Here is a 27,235-nt window from a genome sequence, read left to right on the forward strand (position 1 = left end):
TGTGTATGTAGCTTAACATTGAGCTTTATGTATTTTTCTGTAGGATTTAATATTTGCATCTTCATAAAACCTTCAATACAGATATGCATGTTTCTTTTTAAGCATAATTTAAAGCCAAAATTGTTTTAGATGGAATATGAAGGGGTCTGAACCTCCTCCTATAGGTTTGTGTTGCCCTGGAGACCATTGTCCAAAAAGGAAAGGGGGGGTGGATAATTTGCCCCCTCATTGTTGAGGGTGTAATTTTTTTTTTTTTTTTTTTTTGACAAATTATGCCACCATAATTTGGCCATCAATCGGGTCAAGGAATCTCCTAGCAACCTCTGGAGGAACTCTTGGGTATTACAGAACCCTGGTTGAGAGTGGCTGTTGTATGTTCTACACAATCTGGTCAAGCACTAGTAGGATTTTTGAAGGAATGCTTGTATGAAAATTCTTGGTGCATTTGATGAATGTTGAAGTTTTTTATTAAATTTTAGTTTAACTTTTTGAATTTGGAATAAATAGGCTATCCTGAAGGAAACGCACATTCAGTGTTAGTACTTTTGTAACTTATATCTTAGAAAAAAATTTATGAGCTAAGTTCTACTATTGTGTGACCAGCTTTAGACTAATCACTCCGATCATTCATATTTATTTTTGGTTGGCCTCATTATTTCTTATGAGGTAGAACTGCAAGGTAAGGAAGCTTTTAGGACCACGTCAGGTAGAGCTAGTAGGATTTATTTCTACTACAGCAAGCTTATCTTTTCAATTTCTAGTAGCTTTAGAGACCTGGGATTAAGCTGTAAGGTTCTTAATCTGTATTTCCATCACTTGATGCCTGTTTGTATTGTAGATAGTCTCTTTGAAATCCAAATGTAATCTTTTGTTCTTTGCTTCCTAGTACCCAGCAGGAGTCTTGAAGTATGACTATCTGCCCAACTTTGCTGTAAGAGGCCTGCACTACGATATTAATAAGGTAATTGCAGCCCATTAGGTTTTCATATGTAAAAGAGATTTGCTTATCTTGAATGGTGATCCTGGATTTGGGGGATTCCCTAAAACAATGTTTATACTTCCTCACATATGTCTTCAGTGCCTTCTAATTCAGGCTCTTGATGATCATCACTCTTGCTGAGATAAGATGATGGTAATGCTGATTTTAGCAGATGGTGTTTTATCATGCTACCCATGAAAATTAAAAAATGTAATCATGACATATATAGTATGGCTGTGAAGGTGTAACCCAATACTAAACAAAAAAATTCTAACAGATTTTTCCATCCATGCTTTACAGCACAAATGGATGAATCTGCAGCTGTGGCTATTTTATTCTGATAGCCAGCATCAATGAGAGCGGCAGCTGCCAACAACTTTCTGTTCTGCTCCTTCAAATTTAATAAGAATTCCCCAATTTAAGAATGTTGAGCAGAAGGGTAGCAATAGAGCCATCCACAGGACAAATGTTGGCAGGTTCATCAGGAGGATTAAAATTTTAAGTGTATGGCCAGCTTAAGTGTAATTTCTGTAGACTGGCTAAACAGAAGGTGGCAGATCCTACATTTTAATGACTTTAGACTGCCAGAGCCTCTTGCAATTCTATAATGCAAAAAATTCAATAAAAACAATGGGCATTCCTTCTGTAAGCATGTTACTGCATTTCGGAAGGGGTTCTAACCTCATACTAGGTCATGATTTTCCATTGAAGAGTAGGGTGGAGTGAGGCCTTGGAACAGGGAGGACTTCATATGGAGGCTCCTGTTTGGCAGCAACTTTAGTTCCCTAACACATTTTTACTTTAACAGTAAGCCAAAAAAGTTACAGTATGTATAACCACCTTAAGGGACCCAATCTGCCAGAGTTGAGTCAATCTTTGAGGTTTTAGGTGCTGAACACGTGTATTATGCAGAGACACTGAAATCAATTCTCATGCCAGTTTGGTTGGAAGACCGTTAATCTCAACCCCCCCCAGCATGTTTAACTTTTGTCACGAATCTCAAGCATATCTGTGGCAAAACATTAAACCTTTATGCAGATTGTGTCCATAGGAACTAAAATAAGATCCCCAGCACTGCAATTGTATGCATTAACCACAGTGCTGCCTATTTTGACATAGCCTGCTTCACCCCCCCCCCCCCCCCTTATGTTCTCATCTAACTGCTTATATTCCTCTAGTTTTTTGTGCTTTATAGATTCTTTTCTCAGGAAATGCCTTATTATGCCTCATTAGAGGCATGAACTTCCTCTCTTCCAGAATTTTAATAAATTGATAAATTTGAGCTGGTCTGGATTAATTGTAAACATGCTGACCTCTGGTTTTTCTTTTGACGTAGGGTATCCTGATGAAGATAGATGCGTATCATTACATTGAATTGGGCACTGCATACAGGTATGTGAAAGAACAGACCATTTTGACATAACCTTTCATAAGATGTCAGCACTGTAGGCTCTTAATCTTTGTAACTGCTTGAATCCACATGTCTCAGTTGAAGTAAACCCATAACACATTATAAAGTAAAGATAACTACTGACCAGAGACCCCCAAAATGCCTCTTACTGGACAGCAACATCCTTACCTAGTGTGCTATTGTCACCCCAAAATCCTGTGTGGTTTCAGATGGTTATAGCCACATTAGGCATGCCTCAATCTGGTCACAGTGCTTGTCTTTGGCAAAGGGTTTCTCAGGCACTGCAATGTGGACAGTGTGGGGAAAAAACTTGACCTATTATCCAAACATTGCTTTTTTTGCAAGGTTATAATGACGCACTGTAATTTCTGCCTTTCCAGGTTTCTTTTAAGGTACCAATAGGCAAAATACAATCGTTCCCTGATTGTAACAACTGGCGAACAGTCATATCTATGGGCTACCCTGACCAGTGCAGATAACCCTTTATCTTATATTGAGGAAGATTGGATTGGCTGGGGTGACTTTTTCCATTCATTGCAAACTATTTCCCCTAGATAGATCAGCCTGTCAGAAATGTGCACCCATATTAATGCTGATGAGCTTGGGCCAGGGTCTAAAATCATGTTCTGGCAAACCCTTAAGGAAGGTTAGTGCTGCCTCATTTAGCTGCAGTCGAGGCATTCCTACACTGCACAGCTGCATGTACACAAAGGGACAGGGATGCCATCCACCCTATTGAGCAAATATGGCTGTTATGGGGCCATGCTTTTTTGGCCATATTTGGTCAATGGTGTCACGAATAGCCCCGTTTATGTACATGTGGCAGGGAATGCCTTGGCCACAGCTGGTTTGGCTCCGTCAGCTTCCTTTTCGGGTTTGGACAAATGTAGGTTTGAAACAAACCTATGCTCATTACATAACACTTGCCAACCATTAAGACTGTGACCAGACCAGGATAAGCTGTCATTTCAGTTGTTTACTGTATTTATAGTACTACTTGCCTTGTTGAATTATGACCATGGTATATCTTGCTGTGCTTTAGGCACACTGATGTTCTGAGATGGGTTTTGCCCATGTTCCCTTCACTAAAAACACACAACTGCTGCAGGTTTTTTTTTTTTTTGTGTATTTGGGTAATTTGTCTTCCTGTAGTGTGGTGTGTTCACCTACTCTTTCCTATTGTAACCTTATTGTGCTGTGCCTCCCTCCCCAATCACTAGGGGCCTGAAGCCGGTCCCAAATGAGGAGGTGATGGAGCTCTACCAGGGAACACACCACATCCCACTTCACCAGGTCAGCGGGTTCTACGGCAAGGTAAGCCTCTTCTGTGCTGTGCTTTTCTGAGATGGGCATAATCAGTTTGACAGGGGAGTGGTGTGATCCCCTATCCGCCAGATCCTTTGACCAAGCTGCTCATTATTCCATTCCTTTCTTAGAAAAAACATGGCCGCTGAACCATAGTTTGCAAATTCTGTTCCTCCCTTAAAATCTAGAGGCTACCACAATTTGTTGAAAGTACTAAAACTTAAATTGTTGGGTTTTTTTTTTTTTTTAAGAGAACCTGTCACTTTTCTCATTCAGGGCCAAACGACAGATTTTTCTTGTAGGAAACCCCCTACCATGCCCACTAATGCCTTCACCACACTCCTCTGATTGGAGCCTTCAGTAAATACCTGGTCTATCGGTTGTGGAAGATAATGTCTTTCTCCGAGGCTGCAGTTCTTGGGCCTGAGTGACAAATCCCAAACTGGGCCACCTGACCAGGAGGAGGAACCTAACCCTGTATAAGTTTCAACATAGGGCTAGGACCTGGCACTGCAAGAGAGCCAGGGATGCTTGGAGAAGGCGAGTATCAGTGGGTGAAGGGTTTTTAACAAGAGCACCTGTCACTGTCCCAAGTCTTAAAAAAAATCTCTGGAATTCAGTTTTTAAAAACTATTAAATACAGTTATGTATTAAACAAAGTCTATTTAACCTAAAACTAGTATAAACACCCGATCTATCTTATCTGCTTCCTGCACATCAGCAATGAGCCAGTGAGGACTCTGTTGCTTTGCAAGGTGTTAGTATGACACAGGGGCATGCTCACAGGAGGTGAGAGCAGAGAGATTACTTTTCTGTGCTGGTGCTTCAATATTTCCCATTCATAGACAGAAGGAAGTCTTGGACTCAATGTAGATGTGGTGTAGACCATAGGGAGGTCCAGGAACTGTCTGGCTGGGGGTTTCTGGACTGAGACTGCCTAGAGTTCTTCTGCATAATGGCACTTTTTAAGAAGTTGAAAGAAGGTAATTTTTAAAAATCAGATCGCAGCCTGTATTTTCTTGACTCCCCTGCTGACTAGGCCTTCTGTCACCCATTTATGTATTTAGGACTTCACATCCCAAAAAATCTTAGTTAATTTTTGAAACTCAAGTCATCGGCTAGCCAGTTTCCATGATGCAGTTAGTTGAATTCCCTTACTATCTCTTCATTGGCTGTCTCAGCTGATGTACAATTGAGATGGCTACACACTACTAGGTAATGCATTTTGCCTACAGTTTACAAGCACCGCACTCCTGACATCCCAATCTCCAAGGATAGTATAGAACCCCCTCAGCCTTAGTCATGACAAATCCCTGTGGAGGAGCAGAGGCTGAGGTCCTCTCTAAATTTGAGGTTGAGCGGTCAGGAGTGCAGCGCTTCTACACGGTTTACAAATGCTACTTTCTGATTAGCATCAGATGCCAGCACCCATACCAGTGTGGATCACTGGAGCAGGGACTTGAAAGCCTCAGCCCAGTTCTCCAAGCATTTCAATACAGGTTGCAATTACTTTTTTTTTTGTCTATTGCACGAGAGATCTTGTCTGTTTTTCAAGACTTAAGTCCATCAAAAGCAAGAAGTCTGCAGCTGTGTGAAGTGGGCCTTTTTCAAATGAGCAGACCAGTTGTGAATCTGATCTAGATGTATGTTGGAAGGGAAAAACTGAATAATGGTTTTGCATAAAAAGGACAGTAATTTTTGAGAGTTTACAATAGAAAATGTAACAGACAAGTCTTAGCAATGTTCCCTAATTTACTTGCCTGAAAACACATTAATTGCTAAGCCCATACTTCATATGATGTCATTGACCGGATTTAATGAATATTTGATTTCTCTAGTTCCTTATCTGTATACCAAGTAGAACTCCAGCCAAATGTTTGACTTTCTGGATAGTGGGGAAGGGTTTGACGCTCTCCATTTTTATTGCTCTTTGCCCCATTGGGATTCAAAGGCGCTGGGATTCTGCTGCTTTTTTATGAATACAGAATATTAAAGGGGAAAATTCACTCAAAGAGCTCACTGGTTGTGGTAGGGCGGCTTCACATGCAACCAAGGCTACCCTCCAATGGGTCCTCGAATGTCTAAAGCAGAGTGCCAGATCTCATAAAGGAGTCCAAAAATTGCTTTAACAATTCACAAAGCTGCCAATGCATTTACGGGGGTCACTATTCATACAAAAATATAAAAAAATTGGGGGGGGGGGGGGGAAATATCCACTTAGTACCTAAAACCCCATTCTGGAGGGCGGTGGTCAGACTGGAAGATTTGGGGAAAAGTCTCAAAGGTACTTGGACAGCAAACAAATTACTTTGAGGTTAGACTGTTGGGTTGTTTAAGACCATGTTTGAAGAGCAATCTTTCCCCCCTCTCACTTCCTCTCTAAAACAGTGGTCACCAGGACAGGAATGAAGGGGATATCTCAGTTGGGGGACACCCAGCAATACAATTCTGATAGAAACCCTTCAAAACTGTAATCTGTCTGGAGTTCCACTTTAAACTTCTGTTTTTTGAAGGATGTTTTAGTGAGAAGCAGTTTACTGCCTATGAATTCTGATTGTGCCAATCTTTCCCATTTAGGGTCCTGCTTTCAAGCAGTACATGGACATTTTCTCTCTGCCTGAGATGACTCTTCTGGCTCTGGCCAATGACTTCTTCATTTCCAATGACATTGACTATGATCCGGTCCATCTGTACAAAGATGTCACTGTAAGTATCTGAAACAAGCTTATCTCTATACTTGTATAAATATATGATCTAGAAAATGTTTAACAAAGGATGTGTGTAACAAATGTGTTTGAAATATCCATAACATGTCATTCAGACAGGTGTTGACACCCATCTTGCATGCAGGCTGCGTTTTTTGTTATTGCTCCCTCATCCATCTTGAGTTGCACAAGATGGATGTGTGAGTCTGTACAGCCGACGCATCTCCACTTCCTTGCATAGAGCAGTGTGCAGGCAGCCTACAATGCTGTGAGCCCCAGTGCCCATCTGACTCAACCAGCCTGTAATTGGCCTTAAATGGTTGCTTATATTTTTAGTGGAATTGTCCTTTTTGTATGACAATACTAGGGGCTTAGCCACTGTGCTGCCCACATATGTGTTACATGGATGGCAGGAGGTTACGTGGTTAGCACTTCCACCTGGCAGCTCTAGGGTTCTTGGTTTGAATCCCAACCATAGCACAACAGCATGGAGTTTGGAAGGAAACCCACACAGGGAGAACATGCACACTCAAAACATGCTGGAAGGTTAATTTGGCTCCTGTCTAAACTAGCCCTGGTATATGTATGAATGTGAGTTGGGGACCTTAAACTGTAAGCTCCTTGAGGACAGGAACTGATGTGAATGTACAATATATGTAAAGCACTGGTAAATGGTAAAGAGGGTGAGCTTTAATGCCTACACGTTGCACATACGCATCTGTGAGTGAGGTTTTCTGTATTAAGATCGTGCTCGCAGCACAGTGACAAACCGCTCCTGAGTGGGGCCGGCTACCGATATTGTGACAGCCAACCACCGTAGTATGCAATCAGGCTGGCTATTCCCCCCCCGGCCTAAAAACCTAGGTAAAGATGTCTGGGTGGGTAGGGGTAAAAGAGAGAGAAACCAAAACTACTAGAGGTTTGGTGTGGGCTGATCTGGGGGGGGGAGGAATATTCCTTGATCCATATAATCTAAGTGGAATGCTCCCCTCTGTACTATTGTATTCTGACAGTGGGGACACCTCTGCTGTCAGTGTGTGTTCCAAAAAAAAGTTTTCCAGGTGTCAACTGTTGGATTGTCCATAGAAGGATTGAAGTTCGACTGGTCTGCTCTGAACCAGCTGGATTTCAGGCTGGTCAGCTTTAAGCTGGCCATACACGTGTAGATTTTCAGACAATGTTTATACGAAAATTCTTTGAACATTTGGTGAATGAATATTCATTTTAAACTCAAAATGAATTTGAAATTACAACCACATACTCAATAAAAATTTGTTTGATCAAAACATTTTTCTTACTGCTCCTTCAAATTTTCCCATCGCTGCTGTAAAACAAACCTCTATTTGACCTCCACTAACTATTAAAAAAATTTGTTTCAAAAGAGCATTAGTTTGATTTTCTAACAAATCTATAAGTGTATGGCCAGCTTAGGTCTAGCATTTTTACAGGTCTGCTGTGCGGGCAAAAGCTTTGCTGGTCTCCTTTACTGTCGAATGTAATAACTCGTAAAAGTCTACACGTGGCTTCTACTAGCAGACACACATGACCATGGACATTACCAGTGTGGTTCCTGACCGCAGGGCCACAGATAAAGGATTGCTCTGCATGAGTAGCTGTTACAGCCGCACACATGGTGGTTTTGTTTATTGTTGAGCTGACCACATACAGTATTGCTAGGATTATGTACAAACTGATTTATCCTGAGAACAGCTGGAAGTTGTAGCTAAGTTTTGTTTGTTTAGAAAGTGTTTTTTCCCCATTTTTCAGCAGGGGTCTCCAAAGGGCAAGTTTACTGTCCTTCATACTTAAGGGGGGCCAGACTGGTCAGTGGGAGCAAACTAGCTGACATTTTTTAAACAAAGGGAAAGTTTACTGTCCTTCAGACTTGGGTGGGGCCAGACTGGTCAGTGAGAGTAAAGTGGCCTGGCGTATGTGGGAGCAAACCATGCACCATCGTTGGTGTCAGTGGGAGGAATTGTGCCCCTTTTGTTGGTGTCAGTGGATGGAATAGTGCCCTAAGGGCTGGATAAAAGAGAGCAAAGGGCTGAATCTGGCCCTAGGGCCACAGTTTGAAGACCTCTGCATTTCTTTGGTGTGAGCCCGGCCCATAATGTGATCGATTTTGTTCAATCTCATGAACAAAGCGTCTCCATGCAGCTGACTATGCAGAATGATAATTTTTTCCTTCCTGGCCAATGGACTTGGTTTGAGCATACCCAATCTATATCAATTGGAAGGGATGTTGTAGATATTCAAATGTTTAATTTTGGTTGAATTGGCTTTTGAACATATATAAAACAATCAAATTTGCAAACAAAACAGCTTATGGTGGCCACACGTGCTTCAATTATATTTTGGTATGTAAACTTATATTCAGAACACTTAACTTTTTTTTTTTTTTTTTTTTTTTTAAGTATTGTCCTATTCTTTAAAAACACCCACACCGTCCCTTTTTTCCCCAGAGCACCCTGTGTTGCTCTTAAGGTTTCCTGTGGGTTTTTCTTTGCAGCCCCAACTGACCGAAGAATTGTTCAGGACACAATCTTTCTTGCTCTACCTGACCTTGGCTTGGTATCAATAGATCTCTGAATTAAACAGTACTGACTGGCATATTCAAGGCTTTGGATATCTTTTTATATCCTTTTCCATCTTTATAAAGTTCCATTATGCATGTCTTTTGACCTGTTCTGCTCCCCATGGCTCAGTGTCTAGCCTGCTCAGGGCATCCACATGAGAGCTAACAAGCTCACTGACTATTTATACACAGACAAATGCTATTTAAAAAGCAACAGATGTGGGAAATTACTGTTATGTCTGTACCAAGGCCAAACATCGCAAGGTATGGAAATGTTTGATCCGGGCATTTGGGTGAGTTTTCTATCATGATTTTAAAAAGGAGCCAAAACTATGTGATAAATGGCTTCACTTAATTCTTTTTAAGACCGTGTTTGGGGTTTTTTTTTTGTTTGTTTTTTGGCATGAGCAGTCCTTTTCAATATCCATGCCAAAACTTCCCCATTCTGCTGGGTATGCTAACTTTTTAGCACACCTAAAATTTGATTTGAAATCCACTTGTGTGACACATATTGATCAGTTGGGCTGTCACCCACATGATAGACATGTTCTCTATAGACAAACTGCTTTATTTATGAAGAAACTTGTTGCTGCTCTATTTAAAAAAACAAAAGCAGATAAAACTTGGACAGGCACACCAACTTGATTAGTTTTATAGAAGACAAACGTTTCTTCTGTACTAGTTTATTGTACCGTATCATACGAGTTTGTGTGCAAGGAACGAGGAGGGGGCCTGTTCTCCCCTGAAACCAGTGCAGACTGGATATAGGAGGGGGGCCATGGCGTCCTTGTTTTGGTTTGCAGTGGGTCCTCCCTCTTATATTGTATGTGTTTGGTTTTTTTTTTTTTTTTTTTTTTTTTTTTTGACTCTCCCTCAAGCTTGACGAGAACATTTTGTGCCAGAAATTGAGGCGTGCGACGTCACCCTCCCACAGATGTTTATTATCTGGCCAGCACGGGTAGCAGCGCTCTCAGTCATAGTGAAGGGGGGGCTGGGGAGGTCTGGGTGTGGAGGCCAGCAGATGGCTGAGTGATAGGAGGAAAACTCTGAGGAAAGCAGTTTGCTGGGTCTGTCCTCAAGAGAAACGTCACCAACAGTTGTGGTTTAGTTCCCTCCCAGACATGTGTTCTGTATGTCAGAAACTGAATATCAATTGTTTGCATAAAATGTCCTAATAACAGTCACTGTTCAGAGGTTCCATCTTTTTATCCCGAATGTTTGCAGCCTTTGTGAGCTCTGCATAATGGGGGTTCTGTGTCTTCATTAGAGGAAACTTTACTCCATTCTGTCCTTGGCATCCCTGACAGGGCCTGAACTTCCAGCATTGTGTGAGGGGAGAACATTCCGGGTTGATTCAGTTATGGTGATACTTTGCATGTTTATCCCCCAAGGAACATTTGGCCTCATTTTACACTGTTCCTGTGTTTTTTAGCTTTTCTAAAGTAATTTGGGAACTCAAAAGCACTTTTTGGGCCTCATGAAGATTCCTTGTACACGAGTCATCAGTTCAGTTGTGGTTTTAGTTACAAATAAACTGACCAGTGCTGATTCAGCATTCTTCGGTTTGCACATCAGCCTACAATTCTGTTTTATCAGTTTTTTGTTTGCTGTATGTGCACTAGTGCATTTCTGAATGCATGTTTTTTTATGTTTCAATTGTACCGTTTGCACTGTTTGGTGTTTGTGTTTTGTTTTTTGTGTGGGTTTTTTTTTTTTTTTTTTTTTTTTCTCCTACTTTCAGAGAAAATTAGAATTCTGTGCATCCAGGATCTGATTAGGAACTCTGACAATGACTATATGGGTTTATTATAAGACATGCTGGTAGGTTAACTGGCTCCAGTATGTGTATGAATGAGTTGGGGACCTTGGACTATACGCCCCTTGAGGGTTAGGGACTGATGTGAATATACAGTTAGAATTGTCCATGTCCCAATATTTATGGACCTAACATTTTTGGCTCTATACATCACCACAATGAATTTGCAGTTAAAGCACATCTTGTTTCATTTCAGACGGTCAGCTTTAATTTGAGGGTATTTACACCCAAATCAGGTGAACGGTGTAGGAATTACAACAGTTTGCATATGTGCCTCCCACTTAAGGGACCAAAAGTAATGGGACAATTGGCTTCTCAGCTGTTCCATGGCCAGGTGTGTTATTCCCTCATTATCCCAATTACAATGAGCAGATAAAAGGTCCAGAGTTCATTTGAACTGTGCTATTTGGAATCTGCATTTGGATCTCATCTTTAGAGTTGACAGCAACAAAGAGCTGTCACTATCAGTGAAGCAAGCCATCATTGGGTGGAAAAAACAAAACAAATCCATCAGAGAGCAAAAACATTAGGCATGGCCAAAACAACTGTTTGGAACATTCTTAACCTCCTTGGCGGTATGATTCCTTCCGTTTTTTTTTTTTTGTTTTTTTTTTTTTTTGTGCTGAAAGCGGTACCATTTTTTTCGCATGGAAATAGTTTTTATGGTAGGCTGTAATTTTTAGGAAAATTTCCCCACAAATCATCACTCAATTCTGTAAGTGGTTCTGATTTACTATCGCTGTTCTCTAGCCGGTCTAAAACCGCTTTTGACGTTAAGGGACGCTTTTTGGATGCCATGAACTTTTCTAAGTTTCCAGGCAGAAAGAACAGACAAAATGCAGGCAGGGCACAGGACAAAGCACTAGGGACAATATGTATGTGAAATAGGATGAAACAGCAATGTTTTTTACTATTTAAAATTGAAAAAAAATGACATTTTTTTAAATTTCCCGGCGGCACCCGTACGTCCCGACGTCACGGGGACCGGAACACAGAAGCCGGATGCCAGCATCGGCCGGAGGAGATGGCCGGGGACGCTGCAGGGGACACATCGTGGGAACAAAGGACAAGGTAAGTGCTGCAGGGACCCCCAGAGCAGCGCCGCATGGTAAGCCAGAGTGTAGCTCGGGGTTACCGCTTGTGGTATAGAAATTTTACCCCGAGCTACACTCGGGAAAACCGCCAGGGAGGTTAAAGAAACGCACCGGTGAGCTCAGCAACACCGGAAGACCACGGAAAACAAATGTGGTGGATGATCAAAGAATTCTTTCCCTGGTGAAGAAAACACCCTTCACAACAGTTGGCCAGATCAAGAACACTCTCCAGGAGGTAGGTGTATGTGTGTCAAAGTCACCAATCAAGAGAAGACTTCACCAGAGTGAATACAGAGGGTTCACCACAAGATGTAAACCATTGGTGAGCCTCAAAAACAGGCCAGATTAGAGTTCGCCAAACATCTAAAGCCTTCACAGTTCTGGAACAACATCCTATGGACAGATGAGACCAAGATCAACTTGTACCAGAGTGATGAGAAGAGTATGGAGAAGGAAAGGAACTGTTCACGATCCTAAGCATACCACCTCATCGGTGAAGCATGGTGGTGGTAGTGTCATGGCGTGGGCATGTATGGCTGCCAGTGGAACTGGTTCTCTTGTATTTATTGATGTGACTGCTGACAAAAGCAGCAGGATGAATTCTGAAGTGTTTCGGGCAATATCTGCTCATATTCAGCCAAATGCTTCAGAACTCATTGGACGCCGCTTCACAGTGCAGATGGACAATGACCCAAAGCATACTGCAAAAGCAACCAAAGAGGTTTTTAAGGGAAAGAAGTGGAATGTTATGCAATGGCCAAGTCAATCACCTGACCTGAATCCGATTGAGCATGCATTTCACTTGCTGAAGACAAACCTGAAGGGAAAATGCCTCAAGAACAAGCAGGAACTGAGGACAGTTGCAGTAGAGGCCTGGCAGAGTATCACCAGGGATGAAACCCAGCATCTGGTGATGTCTATGCATTGCAGACTTCAGGCTGTAATTGACTACAAAGGATTTGCAACCAAGTATTAAAGTGAAAGTTTGATTTATGATTATTATTCTGTCCCATCACTTTTGGTCCCTTAACAAGTGGAAGGCACATATGCAAACTGTTGTAATTCCTACACCGTTCACCTGATTTTGGAGGTACATGCCCTCAAATTAAAGCTGCCAGTCTGCAGTTAAAGCACATCTTGTTCATTTTATTTCAAATCCATTGTGGTGGTATATAGAGACAAATATGTTAGAATTGTCTGTCCCAATATTTATGGACCTGACTATATGTAAAGCGCTGCATACATTGATGGTGCTGTAGAAGTTAAAAATCCATGCAGTAACCTGTTTGAACTAAATATATTTTCAGTTTGAACTTTTTTTTTTTTTTTTGTCATCTGAATCTTGTAGCATTTTAGTCGACTAAAATTGTTGCGGCTGCAAAACTCGCAACCTTTTTCTAAACGGACATGAACGGATTACATCTTTTTAGGCCCCATGCACACTGGGCGTTCACCTCTGGTGCATAGGGCTTTTAAGTTTTGCTGCAGGCAGAGGGCACAGGCATCAAACTGAGGCCAAAACCCACTGCAGCTGGATGGTGCACCCAGCGATGTTTAGAGGACTACACACCCAGGGGCAAATGCCCAGAATGCAAGACTTGGGTGCAAAACCAGCATACACTGAGGTTTAACACTCAATGTGCATAGGGCCTTGCATCAATGTGCATAGGGCCTTGCATCAATGTGCATAGGGCCTTGCATCAATGTGCATAGGGCCTTGCATCAATGTGCATAGGGCCTTGCATCAATGTGCATAGGGCCTTGCATCAATGTGCATAGGGCCTTGCATCAATGTGCATAGGGCCTTGCATCAATGTGCATAGGGCCTTGCATCAATGTGCATAGGGCCTTGCATCAATGTGCATAGGGCCTTGCATCAATGTGCATAGGGCCTTGCATCAATGTGCATAGGGCCTTGCATCAATGTGCATAGGGCCTTGCATCAATGTGCATAGGGCCTTGCATCAATGTGCATAGGGCCTTGCATCAATGTGCATAGGGCCTTGCATCAATGTGCATAGGGCCTTGCATCAATGTGCATAGGGCCTTGCATCAATGTGCATAGGGCCTTGCATCAATGTGCATAGGGCCTTGCATCAATGTGCATAGGGCCTTGCATCAATGTGCATAGGGCCTTGCATCAATGTGCATAGGGCCTTGCATCAATGTGCATAGGGCCTTGCATCAATGTGCATAGGGCCTTGCATCAATGTGCATAGGGCCTTGCATCAATGTGCATAGGGCCTTGCATCAATGTGCATAGGGCCTTGCATCAATGTGCATAGGGCCTTGCATCAATGTGCATAGGGCCTTGCATCAATGTGCATAGGGCCTTGCATCAATGTGCATAGGGCCTTGCATCAATGTGCATAGGGCCTTGCATCAATGTGCATAGGGCCTTGCATCAATGTGCATAGGGCCTTGCATCAATGTGCATAGGGCCTTGCATCAATGTGCATAGGGCCTTGCATCAATGTGCATAGGGCCTTGCATCAATGTGCATAGGGCCTTGCATCAATGTGCATAGGGCCTTGCATCAATGTGCATAGGGCCTTGCATCAATGTGCATAGGGCCTTGCATCAATGTGCATAGGGCCTTGCATCAATGTGCATAGGGCCTTGCATCAATGTGCATAGGGCCTTGCATCAATGTGCATAGGGCCTTGCATCAATGTGCATAGGGCCTTGCATCAATGTGCATAGGGCCTTGCATCAATGTGCATAGGGCCTTGCATCAATGTGCATAGGGCCTTGCATCAATGTGCATAGGGCCTTGCATCAATGTGCATAGGGCCTTGCATCAATGAATGTGCATAGGGCCTTGCATCAATGAATGTGCATAGGGCCTTGCATCAATGTGCATAGGGCCTTGCATCAATGAATGTGCATAGGGCCTTGCATCAATGTATGTCCATAGGGCCTTGCATCAATGTATGTCCATAGGGCCTTGCATCAATGTGCATAGGGCCTTGCATCAATGTGCATAGGGCCTTGCATCAATGTGCATAGGGCCTTGCATCAATGTGCATAGGGCCTTGCATCAATGTCCATAGGGCCTTGCATCAATGTATGTCCACAGGGCCTTGCATCAATGTGCATAGGGCCTTGCATCAATGTATGTCCACAGGGCCTTGCATCAATGTCCATAGGGCCTTGCATCAATGTGCATAGGGCCTTGCATCAATGTGCATAGGGCCTTGCATCAATGTCCACAGGGCCTTGCATCAATGTATGTCCACAGGGCCTTGCATCAATGTGCATAGGGCCTTGCATCAATGTGCATAGGGCCTTGCATCAATGTATGTCCACAGGGCCTTGCATCAATGTGCATAGGGCCTTGCATCAATGTATGTCCACAGAAAGGAAAAGGATGTAGGCCTTTTTGGGCTCTTGCATCCTGCTGTGGAGTGCAGTGCCCTCTAGAGAGTGTTCGGATCATACGTTTGACTGGTGGTGAGGATCAACCCTAAATTGCGGCACTAGCGTTTGCATTGCACACAGTTGCTGGCAGGCTCTGTTAATTTTGTATTATATTTTATAATATTGTATATTAAAAATATATAACTTGTAGAGCACCAACAGTTTGCTCAGCACATTATGGAACTGTATGGTCTCCCTTTATTTTGTACAGAGTTAGGAGGGCCCTGTTCCTTGGAGCTTACCATCCACTAAACTCAACTGGCAAGTTTGCCGGTGCTGAGTTACACGCACCCTGTGTTACAGATGCTGCAAAGCGTCATGGCATGTGTATAGCACCATCAGGCTGTAATGGGACAGTTTGGGTGGGTTGTTAAACCCACAGCTCAGCTGCCTGTTTTTGCTGCCTGCCCCTCTGAAAGAGCACTTTTCTTTGTGTGGTGTGTGTGTTTGTTTGTTTGTTTGTTGTTTTTTTTTTTTTTTTTTTTTTTTTGTTTTTCCTCCCCTCTTCTGCAGACGCTGACTTGGATGTAAACCAATGTTACATTTGCCCACCAAAGAAATGCGTTGTGCTTCAGTTTGGTTCCATCTGAAATTTGACACTGAACACTTGTGAAAGGGCCCAGATGGTGCCTTTTGCACTGTGCATTTACCTGTATTTATGTGCAGTCCATTTTTATGAATTCTATTTTCTCTAAAACCTGTGAGAAGTATATGCTTCCATTGGAAAAAGCATCTGATCCATGCAGTAATGCGTGTGTGTGGTGTGTGGGGTTTTTTTTTTCTCTATGGGCCTGTACATTCACATCTTTGCTGCTGCCATGTAACATCTCTGGAATACCTCACACAAGCCTATGTGAGGGTTGAAATGTAGCTTTTGGATTTGTTCAGTCAACATGGTCGTATTTCTGTGTGTGAAGGATTACCCTGGGGGAAAGGTGCAGAGAATCTCTGACTCTGCTCTCACCTCACCAGGAGATGAGTTGAGATTGGATTTCATTCTATTCACACCTGTGATGACTTCTCCTATATTTGCTCTGAAAGCACAGGATTGTCGTGTTGTCACCTGGAGCCAATCCTCAATGGTGCAGCACAATGGATTGTGGTTAATGAGCTCTGAGCTGCTCTTTAGTGGATGGTTATTTAGGAGTTTTAGGAGTGATGTTTTATATACAGGGATTGTTCTTGCGTACACGTAGATAATGGTGACTTTGCTAGCATCTCTGTGCTGGTTCTACTAATTTGTGGTGGCTCCTAGAACTCTTCAGGTTTATATGTTCCAGGGTTAGTTTTATTTCCAAGGATTATTCTTGGATACATGTAGGTTAGGGTGACCTTGTGTACCTTCTCTGCGCTGGTTCTAGGAAACCCCACAGGCAGTAGTACTCATTAAGTTTTAGTTCTCTTTACAGGGTGTTCAGCTTTTATATCCAGTTCATATCTAGTACTTTAATGACTATAAGCAGATCATAGGCACTATTGACTAAGCCAACTTTCCCCCCCCCCCCCCCACCACCAGGATATATCCCATATCTTTTTGTACAAGATATGTGAGTAATCAGATGGGAAGCTTCAATGAACTGCTGCGGCTATGGGAATATGTTGCATGTTTCACCCTAAACAGGTGCAACATGTAACGTGTTCACAAAGGTAAACTTGCCCTTTAAATTGGTAGGGGTTACCTTACTAGGTATAGGAGCCTCAACTGCAGCTGCATCAGTGGTGCTACACAAGATTGCCAAAGACTGATACTCCTGGAGCTTGTCAAAGATTGACCTGCTACAGATGTGATTAAAGATTGATTCCAGCAGGCTCCTCTAGCCCATCTCCAAAGAGCACTCTGGCCTTGTGCTTCACCACTTCAACAAATCCAAGAAAATGCTCAAGAGTATTAAAAGAACAGACATGCAATTATGCATCACATCCCATGGACAGGACCTTCTCACATCTCCATCCTCAATGTGATAAACAGAAGTTCTTTCAGCAAAATAAGAGCGCATATGCATTGACGTTAACACTTTTGGGGTATTTTATTACATTTAATAAAGTAGTACCAACAGGTGATGTTCTTTTTATGAGTATTATAAAGGTTTCCCTGATCTGAAAGGAGCTGCAAGAATGATTTTTGACATGGGGAACTGCTGTATGAGAAGTTTCCTATTCTGCACTTGACCTATATCCTTAGCACTTGAGTGCTGGCAGTGTGCACAGACTGTTGGACACTAGGATATGTTACATGAGACTGTTAGATATTACAGCACCTTATGAAAAATATGCTCATTTTACTGGCTGCTGGGACCTGAGAGCCACACTATAAATACGAAAAGGCCACAGGTTGCATTCCAAGGTTGTGTGTGGTGGCAGTTTGGACAGGGTTGTAGATGGTGGTTGGCCTCCACTATATAAAAAGTTGGCCATACAACAATTTTTTTTAATTTCATCTTTTTGTTTTTGAAGTTTTAAAAAAAAAGTTAGCTTTTGATCTTGCCATCCTTGAGTCAAGTTTTCGTCCAGAACTGCTACTTGAATGGAATATAAAAAATATTTTGTCTAGAAACATAAAAGTTACATTATGTAGGGTCGTTCCTGAAAGGGAATATCTGTTAGCTGGGGAAATCAAGCTTTAAATGTGGACATTAAGCAAGCTATCTGAAACACATTTTGGGCTGTTACCTGTTAAATGTTTTGCTGTTCAACCAGTCTTGTGATCCGCTGTTCAACCAGTCTTGTGATCCATACATGCTTCCTGGACAGAACATAAAGCAGTGGTTGTCAACTTAAGAGCAGAGGGGGGATCTCAAATGGGGCCCCTGACATCATCAAAGAGCTGCACATAATGTTCTATATATGTAATGCTTGGGGAGGACTGTCAGAAGAAATGAGAGTCAGTGTAGACCTGCAGCATTTCCCAAGCCAGAAAAGCAGCATAAGATGTGAAAGTGGCAACATGTTACATGAAGCTAGTAGAGATCAATGCTATTACCCTGAACCAATGTTCCTACTATTAACTGCCAAGTGCCACACTTCATATATTGAAGGGCCACAGGTTAAACACCAGGGGCATCAAGGTTCTGGGCATTCCTGTATAACAAATTGCAGACACGCAATACTGCCTGGGCCAGCACTCGTTTGTTTGGAATGTGACATCCAGGGAACCATACAGATAGGTTGATCTCATGTGCTATGCCCTTCTGTAGTCATGTTTTCTGTAAGCAATGAACTTTGGTATTCTGGTTATCCAAAGTGTGGAGTAAGGCTGGCATGGTGGCACCTGGAAGTGCTTGTGGTTGGTTTAGCTGCCTTCAAAGGGGTGCGTTTTTTTTAATTTTTTTTATTTTTTTTGTGTGTTCTGGGACTGATTCACCAAGACTAAATTGGAGAAACGTTAACTGTACTGATCAATCAGATTTAGGTGGCTTCTCTTAATGGCCCTGGAAAATTTAAGGCATGAAATCCTGTATGGGCAACACAATCAATTTAATGACCATATTAACTTTTTTTTTTTCCCTTCTGTGGTGGTCTAGCATTGTTTGCACAATTTACAGATTCACAAAAACAGTTTACTTGATCCTTTACCAAACAGGAAGCATCTTGGATGTAACATGAAAGTGTTCTTGGTGTTTAGTCACTGGGGAAAGGGCAGAACTTGCATCAGCAAAAATTGTTTCATAATTCCATTACAGACCAAGTGAAAGTTTGTTTATTAAAATGAAGTGTGAATATGTAAAGAGGGACCATATGATTTCTGGGCCTGAGAATCTGTTCTCTCCAGGAATAGGCTGAGATCATATCAGTCTATTGTTTGTTTCTATTCTGACAATATTGATTGTGGTGGTTTTTTTTTTTTTTTTTATATGAAAGTGGCTGTAGATGGATTGAATCATGGCCAGTTCAGCAGGGACCACCCGATCCATCTATGAGCAAAGCTGATTGTACCCAAGTCAATCAATCAACTTGGGTACAATCAGCTTTGCTCATAGATGGATGTGTTTACTGCCTGTGGCTATAACTGCTAGCAGTAATTGTGTTCTGCTTGCAGGAGGGATTCTGCCATCAACTCTGACTGTGTTGAAGGGGGAATCGAGCAATTTTTTTTCTTTCCTTCCACCCATGGTGAATCAATGGCTTGCCTAAATATTGCCTTTTTTTCTTAAAAAAGTTTGGCCATATTACAGTAATAAACATTTGTTTGGATAGTGGTGGGAGCTTAGACCATAATAAAAACCTGACAGAGCTTCTGTGTCCCTGTTAGGGGAAAAAAAAACACCCACTCTGCATTTGTTCTGATTCCCAATGTCACTGGGAAAGTGAGGGATGAATCCAAAATTTTTACGTGGAATAGTTGGGGACTCTAATGGGCACACTTGGCAGCAACTAAAGCTGGCCATACTCTGACTGAAATACAGCCAGTCTGGCAGGGAATTGGCTGACATTTAAGCTGTTGGTAGTCCTGTGGGCACCATCCAGCTATACCAAAGTTGATGAAAGAGAAAAAATCGAAGGGGGCAGGTGGAAAATTGTGGCTAGTAACTACACCAGACACTATTCTCAGGGCTGGCGGGCACCTGTTGGAGCACCAAATGTACTCCTTTTTTTTTTTTTTTTTTTTTTTTTTTTTTTTTTTTTTTTTTTAGCATAAATGGGGGAATCTGTTGGTTTCTTTTGTTTAGCTCACAGGGCTGAATGAGAAAAATCTAAACCTGTATCGCTAGCCTTGGTCAGATGAAAATTTTGGTAACTTGGTGCTTTAGAATGTTATGCCTGGTGGCAGATTGACATGGTAATATTTTTTTGTTAAAATCTAAAATTTGTTTAGTACTAAAACTTTTTTTTTTCTTTGGAGAGAACCCCATAATTGTATATCACTTATCTTGCAGGATGCAATCAGAGATGTCCATGTTAAAGGATTTATGTACAAATGGATCATGTCAGATCTTGGTGAGTATCTGTTATGGTTTCTGATTCAAGCTTTGTCAATTGAGGACATATCAGATGTCTGGTTTTCATCCTAGAAAGAAGTTTCTCCCTGATATATTCTCCAGGCTGCTTCTGGCGTTTGGAGCTCTGTGCATGGTCAAGCTTGTTTAGGGGGATTGTATGTGTACTTCGAATGCTTCAAACAATAGACCCTTTTCAGAAGCATGTGAACATGACTTTTTATAATCCCTCTGAGGACTACACATCCCTGAGGCTTCACTTGCCTTCATCTAGTAAGGTCATCCCAGCTAACAAAGTTGCGTCTTTTTTTTCTGCATTCTTGAAAAGATGAATGCACACACCCAACCCTCGTCACTACACATGTCTGCTTTAGGCGATTTATTGTATTTTATTATTGGTGCAGGACGAGTACAGTGTGGTACTTTTGGCTTCTCACAGGATCACTCAAGTAGTTTTTCCACTTTTTCTTTGCAAATAGTACTAATCAAAATAACAGCATTCTATTTTGGTAGTTGCAGGTTGTTCATGTCAGTCTATGGTGCTGCTTTGCCATGTCTATGCGGACAAGTGAACTGGTGTATAAAATGCGTAGGTTAGGGCAAGGAAGCTGCATCTAATCGGCTTTACTGCAAAATGCAGTCACTGCCATAAAACAGAAAATCAGGGCAGAAGCCTGAGACTGACAATTTTCTTTTGGAGTTGACCAACGTCCGTCCTCGAGTACCCTCAACAGATTCTTTAAAGCAGAACTAAATCTAATGTTTGTAAAACTGAGAAGGCAGCTCTTTATTGCAGAAGAAACACTGGCTCTTCTGCCATAATACACAATTTTATCTCCTTGCTTGCAGTTTTTTTTGATTGAGCTGCACATTTGAAGCTTGGTGCGGAGTTCATTCCCAGCACCCTCCAGCCATGCTGGAATGACTGACTCCCATGTGCATGCACAAGAGGACTTCATTCCCCTGCCAGACATTCAATTGGCCAAAAACCTGGCACCCAGTGGGAGGACAGTGGCTGGCAATGGGATGTAACCACTGCTTTGCTGGTTAGTCCTGCTTTTATGTCAATGGCTCAGCATTCAGGACTAGGATTTTATTAAAGGGACGTTCCAAAACATGACTCATTGACCAGTTCAGAACCACGGTTATATTTCTCCAACCACAACTCATTGGGTTACCTAGCTGAAAAGCTCCAGCACCTGAAAAGTTGAAGGTTTGGCCTAGAGCTTCATTGTTGGTTGCTGGTGGCCAGTTGATCTGCCTGCACCATGGCAACTCATGACATTGATCCAAGACAAATTGGGTCCCATGCTTGCTGCACCCAGGATGCCTCAGCACCCTGGTTGGGGGAAAAACACTGACTTGAGTGTATTAATTGCCACCGCTGCCTCAATCTCAGCCCTCTTTAGCTAAACTGCACTAACCTCCAAGCTGCTTCTCTGAAGCTCCAAAACATCCACCAGTGTTTTTAGCTCCTCCCGACTAAGTTCATTTCTTATTTACCACTGAAGAGCCAAAACATCCTCAAGTGTTTTACAGTCCTGACAAAATTCTCTTCAGCACTACCTGTTCAATGCACTATTGACCCTATTGACTTGAATGGCGCTATATATAAAGACTGCAGATCCTTGCTAAATGGCTCCATTTGTGTCATGGGCCCTTAATTGTGGCCAGTGCAAGGAAGATATTCACTACAACAAAATAAACACTACAGATTGCTGCAGCTCTGCGACTGAAGTTGGTAAGCAATTGGGCAGGAGGTGGCGTGGTAGTGTAGTTTTAAATTTGAAACGATTGGGTGTTGGGGCATGGGTTAGTAGTAGTTTGTATAAAGGTAGATTCCTACATTATCCCATATTGAACCCCACCCCTGTACTTTTTTGGCTTCCTTTCTATTTTACATCAGTATGTCTGGCTAAAGGGTTTCTCAATGATGGGAAAATCCTAAAGCACTGTAAGCTGACGACAGAAGGCTTGGTGTGGGAGATCTCAATTACTCTTTTCTCATGATTTCTCATAATGTTGCAGGTTTCTAATTTTAGTAGTGGAAAGTACCCTAAGATTTAGAAAATGCCCACACACTTTTTTCTAATACCTTATGAATTGTGCTTGCAAACTCTGATCTCCAATGTGTTGCTGTCTTCCTTAGAAAAATACATCCTACGTGGGGATGAGACCCATGCCGTTCTGCACCGTCTTGCCAGTCAAGGGAAGAAGCTTTTCCTCATCACCAACAGTCCTTTTAGTTTTGTGTAGGTTTGTTTGTGTTTTTTTTTTTTTTTTTTTTTTTCCTCCACCAGGGCATGTTCTGAATCCAGGACGATGTGTTGATTATTTCAGCTAAGGCAGGTAGGGCCGTGGATAAGGGGACACCGCTAGTTGTCCTGTACCGGATGTGATGGGGGAGGAGGGGCATTTCTGGGACAGATCCCCCTGTATGGCTCTTCAGCAGCTGAAAGCTGGCTTCTTCACACCCTCCTGCTGGCTTTTAGCTGCTGCAGAGAGCCATACAGGGGATCAATTCCATCCCATCACCCTCCCTGTGCCCATAAGTGTCCATACCTCCACAGTGCTGCCAGCTTTCCTCCTCCTCTTCTCCTTTCCACTGGCAGCTGCAAGCACATAATAGGATACTTCCAGGTGGGGAAAGGGTCCAGCAAATGTCAATTTTACCAGCCCCTGAATAAACACAATTAGTGATTTGGTATTGATCACACACTGTTCATTCATAACTGAAGCTTGGCAAACTGTTTTTGGTTTTGTTTTTTGTGTTTGCCTTTCCTGCATGCAAGCCTTGGTACGCTTTATAAATGGGTTCTAAAACAAGGGAGGAAAAGTACAAAACTGCAAGAGGCATTATACAGATGGCAGCATAAACTGTTTGTACATAACCTCTTACCATCACATGTCTCTCCAGCACCTAGCAAGCATATGCAGTTGGAGCTCAGGACTGCTAAGGGGGGGGAAGGATGTGTGTGTGTGTGTGTGTGTGTGTGTGTGTGTGTGTGTGTGTGTGTGTGTGTCGGGCTTTTGCAATGGTGGCATGCTTATTCTGCTCTCAGGAGTGTTCACCTTGTGCTAGTGCGTGGTCTCTGCTTTTGAGAATATTTGTTTATATTGTGGGTAACGCATCCTCCACTATTGGGATTGTTCACATTCAGGGTGAATGCGTGTTCTTTGCGATAGCAGATGTTATGTTTGGGTTCAGAGGATGCATATCTTGCACCATTGGAAGTGTTTGTTTTTGGGGGAATGCATGTATTCCACCATCCAGGTATTTTTTGCTTTGACATTGGATAAGAAAATGGCTTGACAGGGCTTTCCTGATGGGAGTATAGCATGACAATAGTATTGACCAATTGTGATCTGTCTAACTTTTGCAGCTTTCTTTGCTATTTTGACTTGTGTTAACTTGTATTGTTGCTCAAATGCAGTGAAGATCCACTTTACATGCACCACAAACCAAAAACTTGATTTAATTAATATTCAAAGCAAACTCTTCCATCCACCCATAGTTCCATGCTTTATTTTGAGAAATCACTTTGCAAATCGGGCCCTAGCATTTCTGGCCGTGGCCATCTTGCGTAAAGGGCAGTTGATTCTTGTAACATTTTACTTTCTGTAATCTTTTGCCCTTAGTTTAGGCATGCAGGCAGGAGAGTGCTTGGCTGAAAATAAACCATCCTCCCTGAAGACTCCTGGGAAATATGACCTAATTTTGCCTATGCAAGAAATCAAAGTAACTGAAGAAATGTAAAAAAAAAAAAGTTTAAAACAAATATATGCTTTCCTAGAAATTTACTAATGCTAGCAGATTGAGGATTACAAATAATCCATGTTGATTGGGAGAGTAGAGTTCCACATTAAGCATTATTTGGGGTTTGTAGATTAATTACAAAGGGGGTTATAGCCAGTAATATTTTTACTATAAAATGCATGAGATACTAAGGAAATGTTGCCACTTGATAACCTTTGCCTATAGTTAACTCTTGCTTGTAAAATGGCGTTTGTTTTTGCATAGCTTGCAATAAAAGATGAAAAACTGCGCCATAGTGCTCCCACTCTAATCCATCAATACTCAGTCTTGCAGCTTTTCCAACTCCCAGTAATAACACCAGAATGTCGTAATCTGTTATTGATCTTGTAATTCTTTCTTATAGAGACAAAGGGATGAAGTACATGGTGGGCAAGGACTGGAGGGACTTTTTTGATGTGGTAATCGTTCAAGCAGACAAACCTAATTTCTTCAATGATTGCATCAAGTGAGTATTTGGAAGACTGAATAATGGAATTTTATATTAAAAATGAGAAATGGGATTTTGCATAACTTTTACCAAGAACCACATTTTTTTTTTATATTTCTGTGCCCCTTTCTCCTGTACATAATAGCTAGGATTGCTGTTTTTTCACTTCAGATTTAAAGAACTTTTCCTCTAAAAGGAAGTCTGCTTTTTGGCCCCTCCCTCTTGACACTCCCCCTTTATTTACTTTTTTTTCTTTGAAAAAAACCAGGTACCTGATCTCATCTGCCTGACTGAATATTTAAAAAAAAAAAAAAACTGAATTCCCACTTTTTTTTTTTTTTTGGTATAATACCCTTGAGCAGGGGTTTCTAAACAAAGGGCTGGTTTACTGTCCTTTTTAGACTTTAGGAGGGCCAGAGTGACCAGTGGAAGTAGTATGTCCCAGCGTCAGGAGTACAAAGACAGTGCTTTCAGTCGGTGGAAGGACTAGTGCCCCATTGGCCAGATAGGGCCGCATTCGGCCCACAGGCTGCAGTTTGGAGACCACTGCCCTAGAGAAATAAAGTCTTACATGATCCTGAGTTTACTTGCTGGTATTGCCTTTCTCTGGTTACTGTCTCATTTATGTAATGTGTCATCTGCCATGCTGTAAGTGGCCGTCTGGTTTTCTCTAATGTATTTACATCAGCCTGTTTGGAGAACTCTCATCAGCAGCCGGTCAGATTGCTTAAGCAGTATGAGGCATGCAGAATTGAACAGACCTGTGTCAGTGTAAATATTGAAACTGATTACTACACATTTTATGACTTGGCTTTATGAAGATGTGCTGTGGATTCCCTCCTCTACATGGAGGTTGTGCAATGTCAGCATTTGACGACATGGCTGTCCAGATAGATGCTTAGTAATCATTCAGATGAATAATGCCTGGCAATGGAATGGGTCTTTGACACGAGGGCGTCTTTCTGTAGTCCCTTAGCTGTTGCTCTGTGAGTCAATAGAAAATTATCACACTTCAGGCCGATCACACTAGAGATTAGTTGGTTTCCTGTTCATTCTGCACAGCTTGCGTCTGTAAAAAGGCTGCAATGCTACAACACAGGAATTTTATTTTTCAGCAGCTGATTCCTGTTTGGAAGTGGGATTATGATTTTCCTGTGTCTTTTTTAAAAGCGGACGTCCTCAAAGCTAAATGGGAATGTTAAAGTGGCACTCTGGTTAAGCATGTTTTACTGCTTTGGGCATACTACAGAGTATAGTCAGGCAGGTGATCCCCACTATTTTTCCTGTCTCTGCTTTTGCAGCTTCATGTGCTGCCTGCCTTATTGGAAAATCAGCTTTATCACATCACTTATTGTCTAAGGAGCAGAGGTGACACCAGAAGCTGCAAAACTAAACATTAGTATAAATTAGTGCAATGGCTGGTGTGAAGAATGCTCCATACACTTGTGGCCAATGGGAAGAATTAACCTCTTACAGATGGCTAAAAAGATCAATGGGAACTTATTGGAGAGGCAGAAATTGCTCAGGGATCAATGATCCCCCTAACCTCCTGGAGGAACCTTAGAGTTCCATGGAACCCTGGTTGAGAAACCCTGCTTTAACCCTTTGCAAAGTGCACAGCATTTTTGCCTTTAGTAAATCAGTTGTATTTTAAAAAGGTCATTTTTACTGGAGCTTAATTAAGTGAAGCTCTGATGACAAAGTGGAAGTATGGAGGTATCTCCCTGGGAATTTATAAGGCAAAAGAAGTGTACAAAAGTATGAAACCGTTTAATGTTAACAAATTTTTTGTTTTTATAAAAGAATCAAGAATTCAATAGTTGGACTACAATACAGTTCATAATTTTAAAAGTACATGACATGTACAATATGTATACAACCCGACAGTCTGTAGTACATCAACTGACAAGTGGGGTAACAGTCCACCTGAGCTTAAACAATGTTAGTATCCAGACCATTCCAATGCGTTTCAGAACTTGTTTCCTTCAGGGAATAAATATATCGGGTCTAAAATATCACTAAGCATAAAGTAAATACAAACCACATTGTACATAGTATCTAGTTACAAATGTGTGACAGGCTGGTCGGGTGGAGCCGCTGTGGCTCCACCCGATCTGTGCAGCCACACCACCCACACAGAGGAATGGGCACCCACGGGCGGGTGCCATTAGTTCTAATGGCATGCTGCCCGTACTGGGAACTGAGGTTCCCATGCGGGCTGTGTTTTTTCAGAAGTGCAGGGACTTCTTTCCCTACGGGGCACGGGAGTCTATTCAAATAAATGAGCTCGTGCCCGCACGGCCACATATGTGAACCAGGGCTAATTGACAAACTATCATAGAAAATTAGGTGAAGATGCTTTCCAAGTGATACACCTGGGAGAAGGAGGGCAGGAACACCCCAATGGACTGCACTACAGCACCCAGTGAGGGGATCTAAAAGATTTTAATGAGCCACATAAAGGGATCCAACAGTTGTTACACATGAGAATAATCTCATGTATGGGCTGGAGGCAAAAATTAACTGACTTCCTTCATCCAATCACATGCAAGCAAAAATGCTGTGGTTTTTTTTTTGTTTTTTTTCTGGGGGGGAGGGGGGGCTTGTTATATCCTTGCACATAATTGGGTATTCTTTGCAACAGTGAGACTTCATAACATTCACTAATGCAGGCCCTAGACGGGACGTTTATCGGCCGATAAACAAAAAATCGGTCGTTGCTGCCACCAATCCTTACGAAAAACAGCCGTTT

General features: G+C 42.1%; 1 protein-coding gene across 1 annotated transcript in view; it reads left to right on the plus strand.

The window, feature by feature from the left end:
* LOC149439375 (5'-nucleotidase domain-containing protein 2-like) overlaps window positions 1-27,235 on the plus strand; it is a 59,605-nt gene that overhangs the window by 15,690 nt on the left and 16,680 nt on the right. The window contains exons 3-9 of the mRNA XM_089659097.1: window positions 887-961; window positions 2,316-2,371; window positions 3,611-3,704; window positions 6,273-6,401; window positions 20,180-20,240; window positions 22,389-22,491; window positions 24,400-24,501. Of these exons, the coding sequence (XP_089515223.1) occupies window positions 887-961; window positions 2,316-2,371; window positions 3,611-3,704; window positions 6,273-6,401; window positions 20,180-20,240; window positions 22,389-22,491; window positions 24,400-24,501 (620 nt within the window). The remainder of the gene's footprint in view (window positions 1-886; window positions 962-2,315; window positions 2,372-3,610; window positions 3,705-6,272; window positions 6,402-20,179; window positions 20,241-22,388; window positions 22,492-24,399; window positions 24,502-27,235) is intronic.

Source organism: Staurois parvus, unplaced genomic scaffold (genome assembly GCF_062004578.1).
Source record: "Staurois parvus isolate SC_StPar_1 unplaced genomic scaffold, SC_StPar_1.0 ptg001132l, whole genome shotgun sequence".
Classification (NCBI taxonomy): Eukaryota; Metazoa; Chordata; class Amphibia; order Anura; family Ranidae; genus Staurois; species Staurois parvus.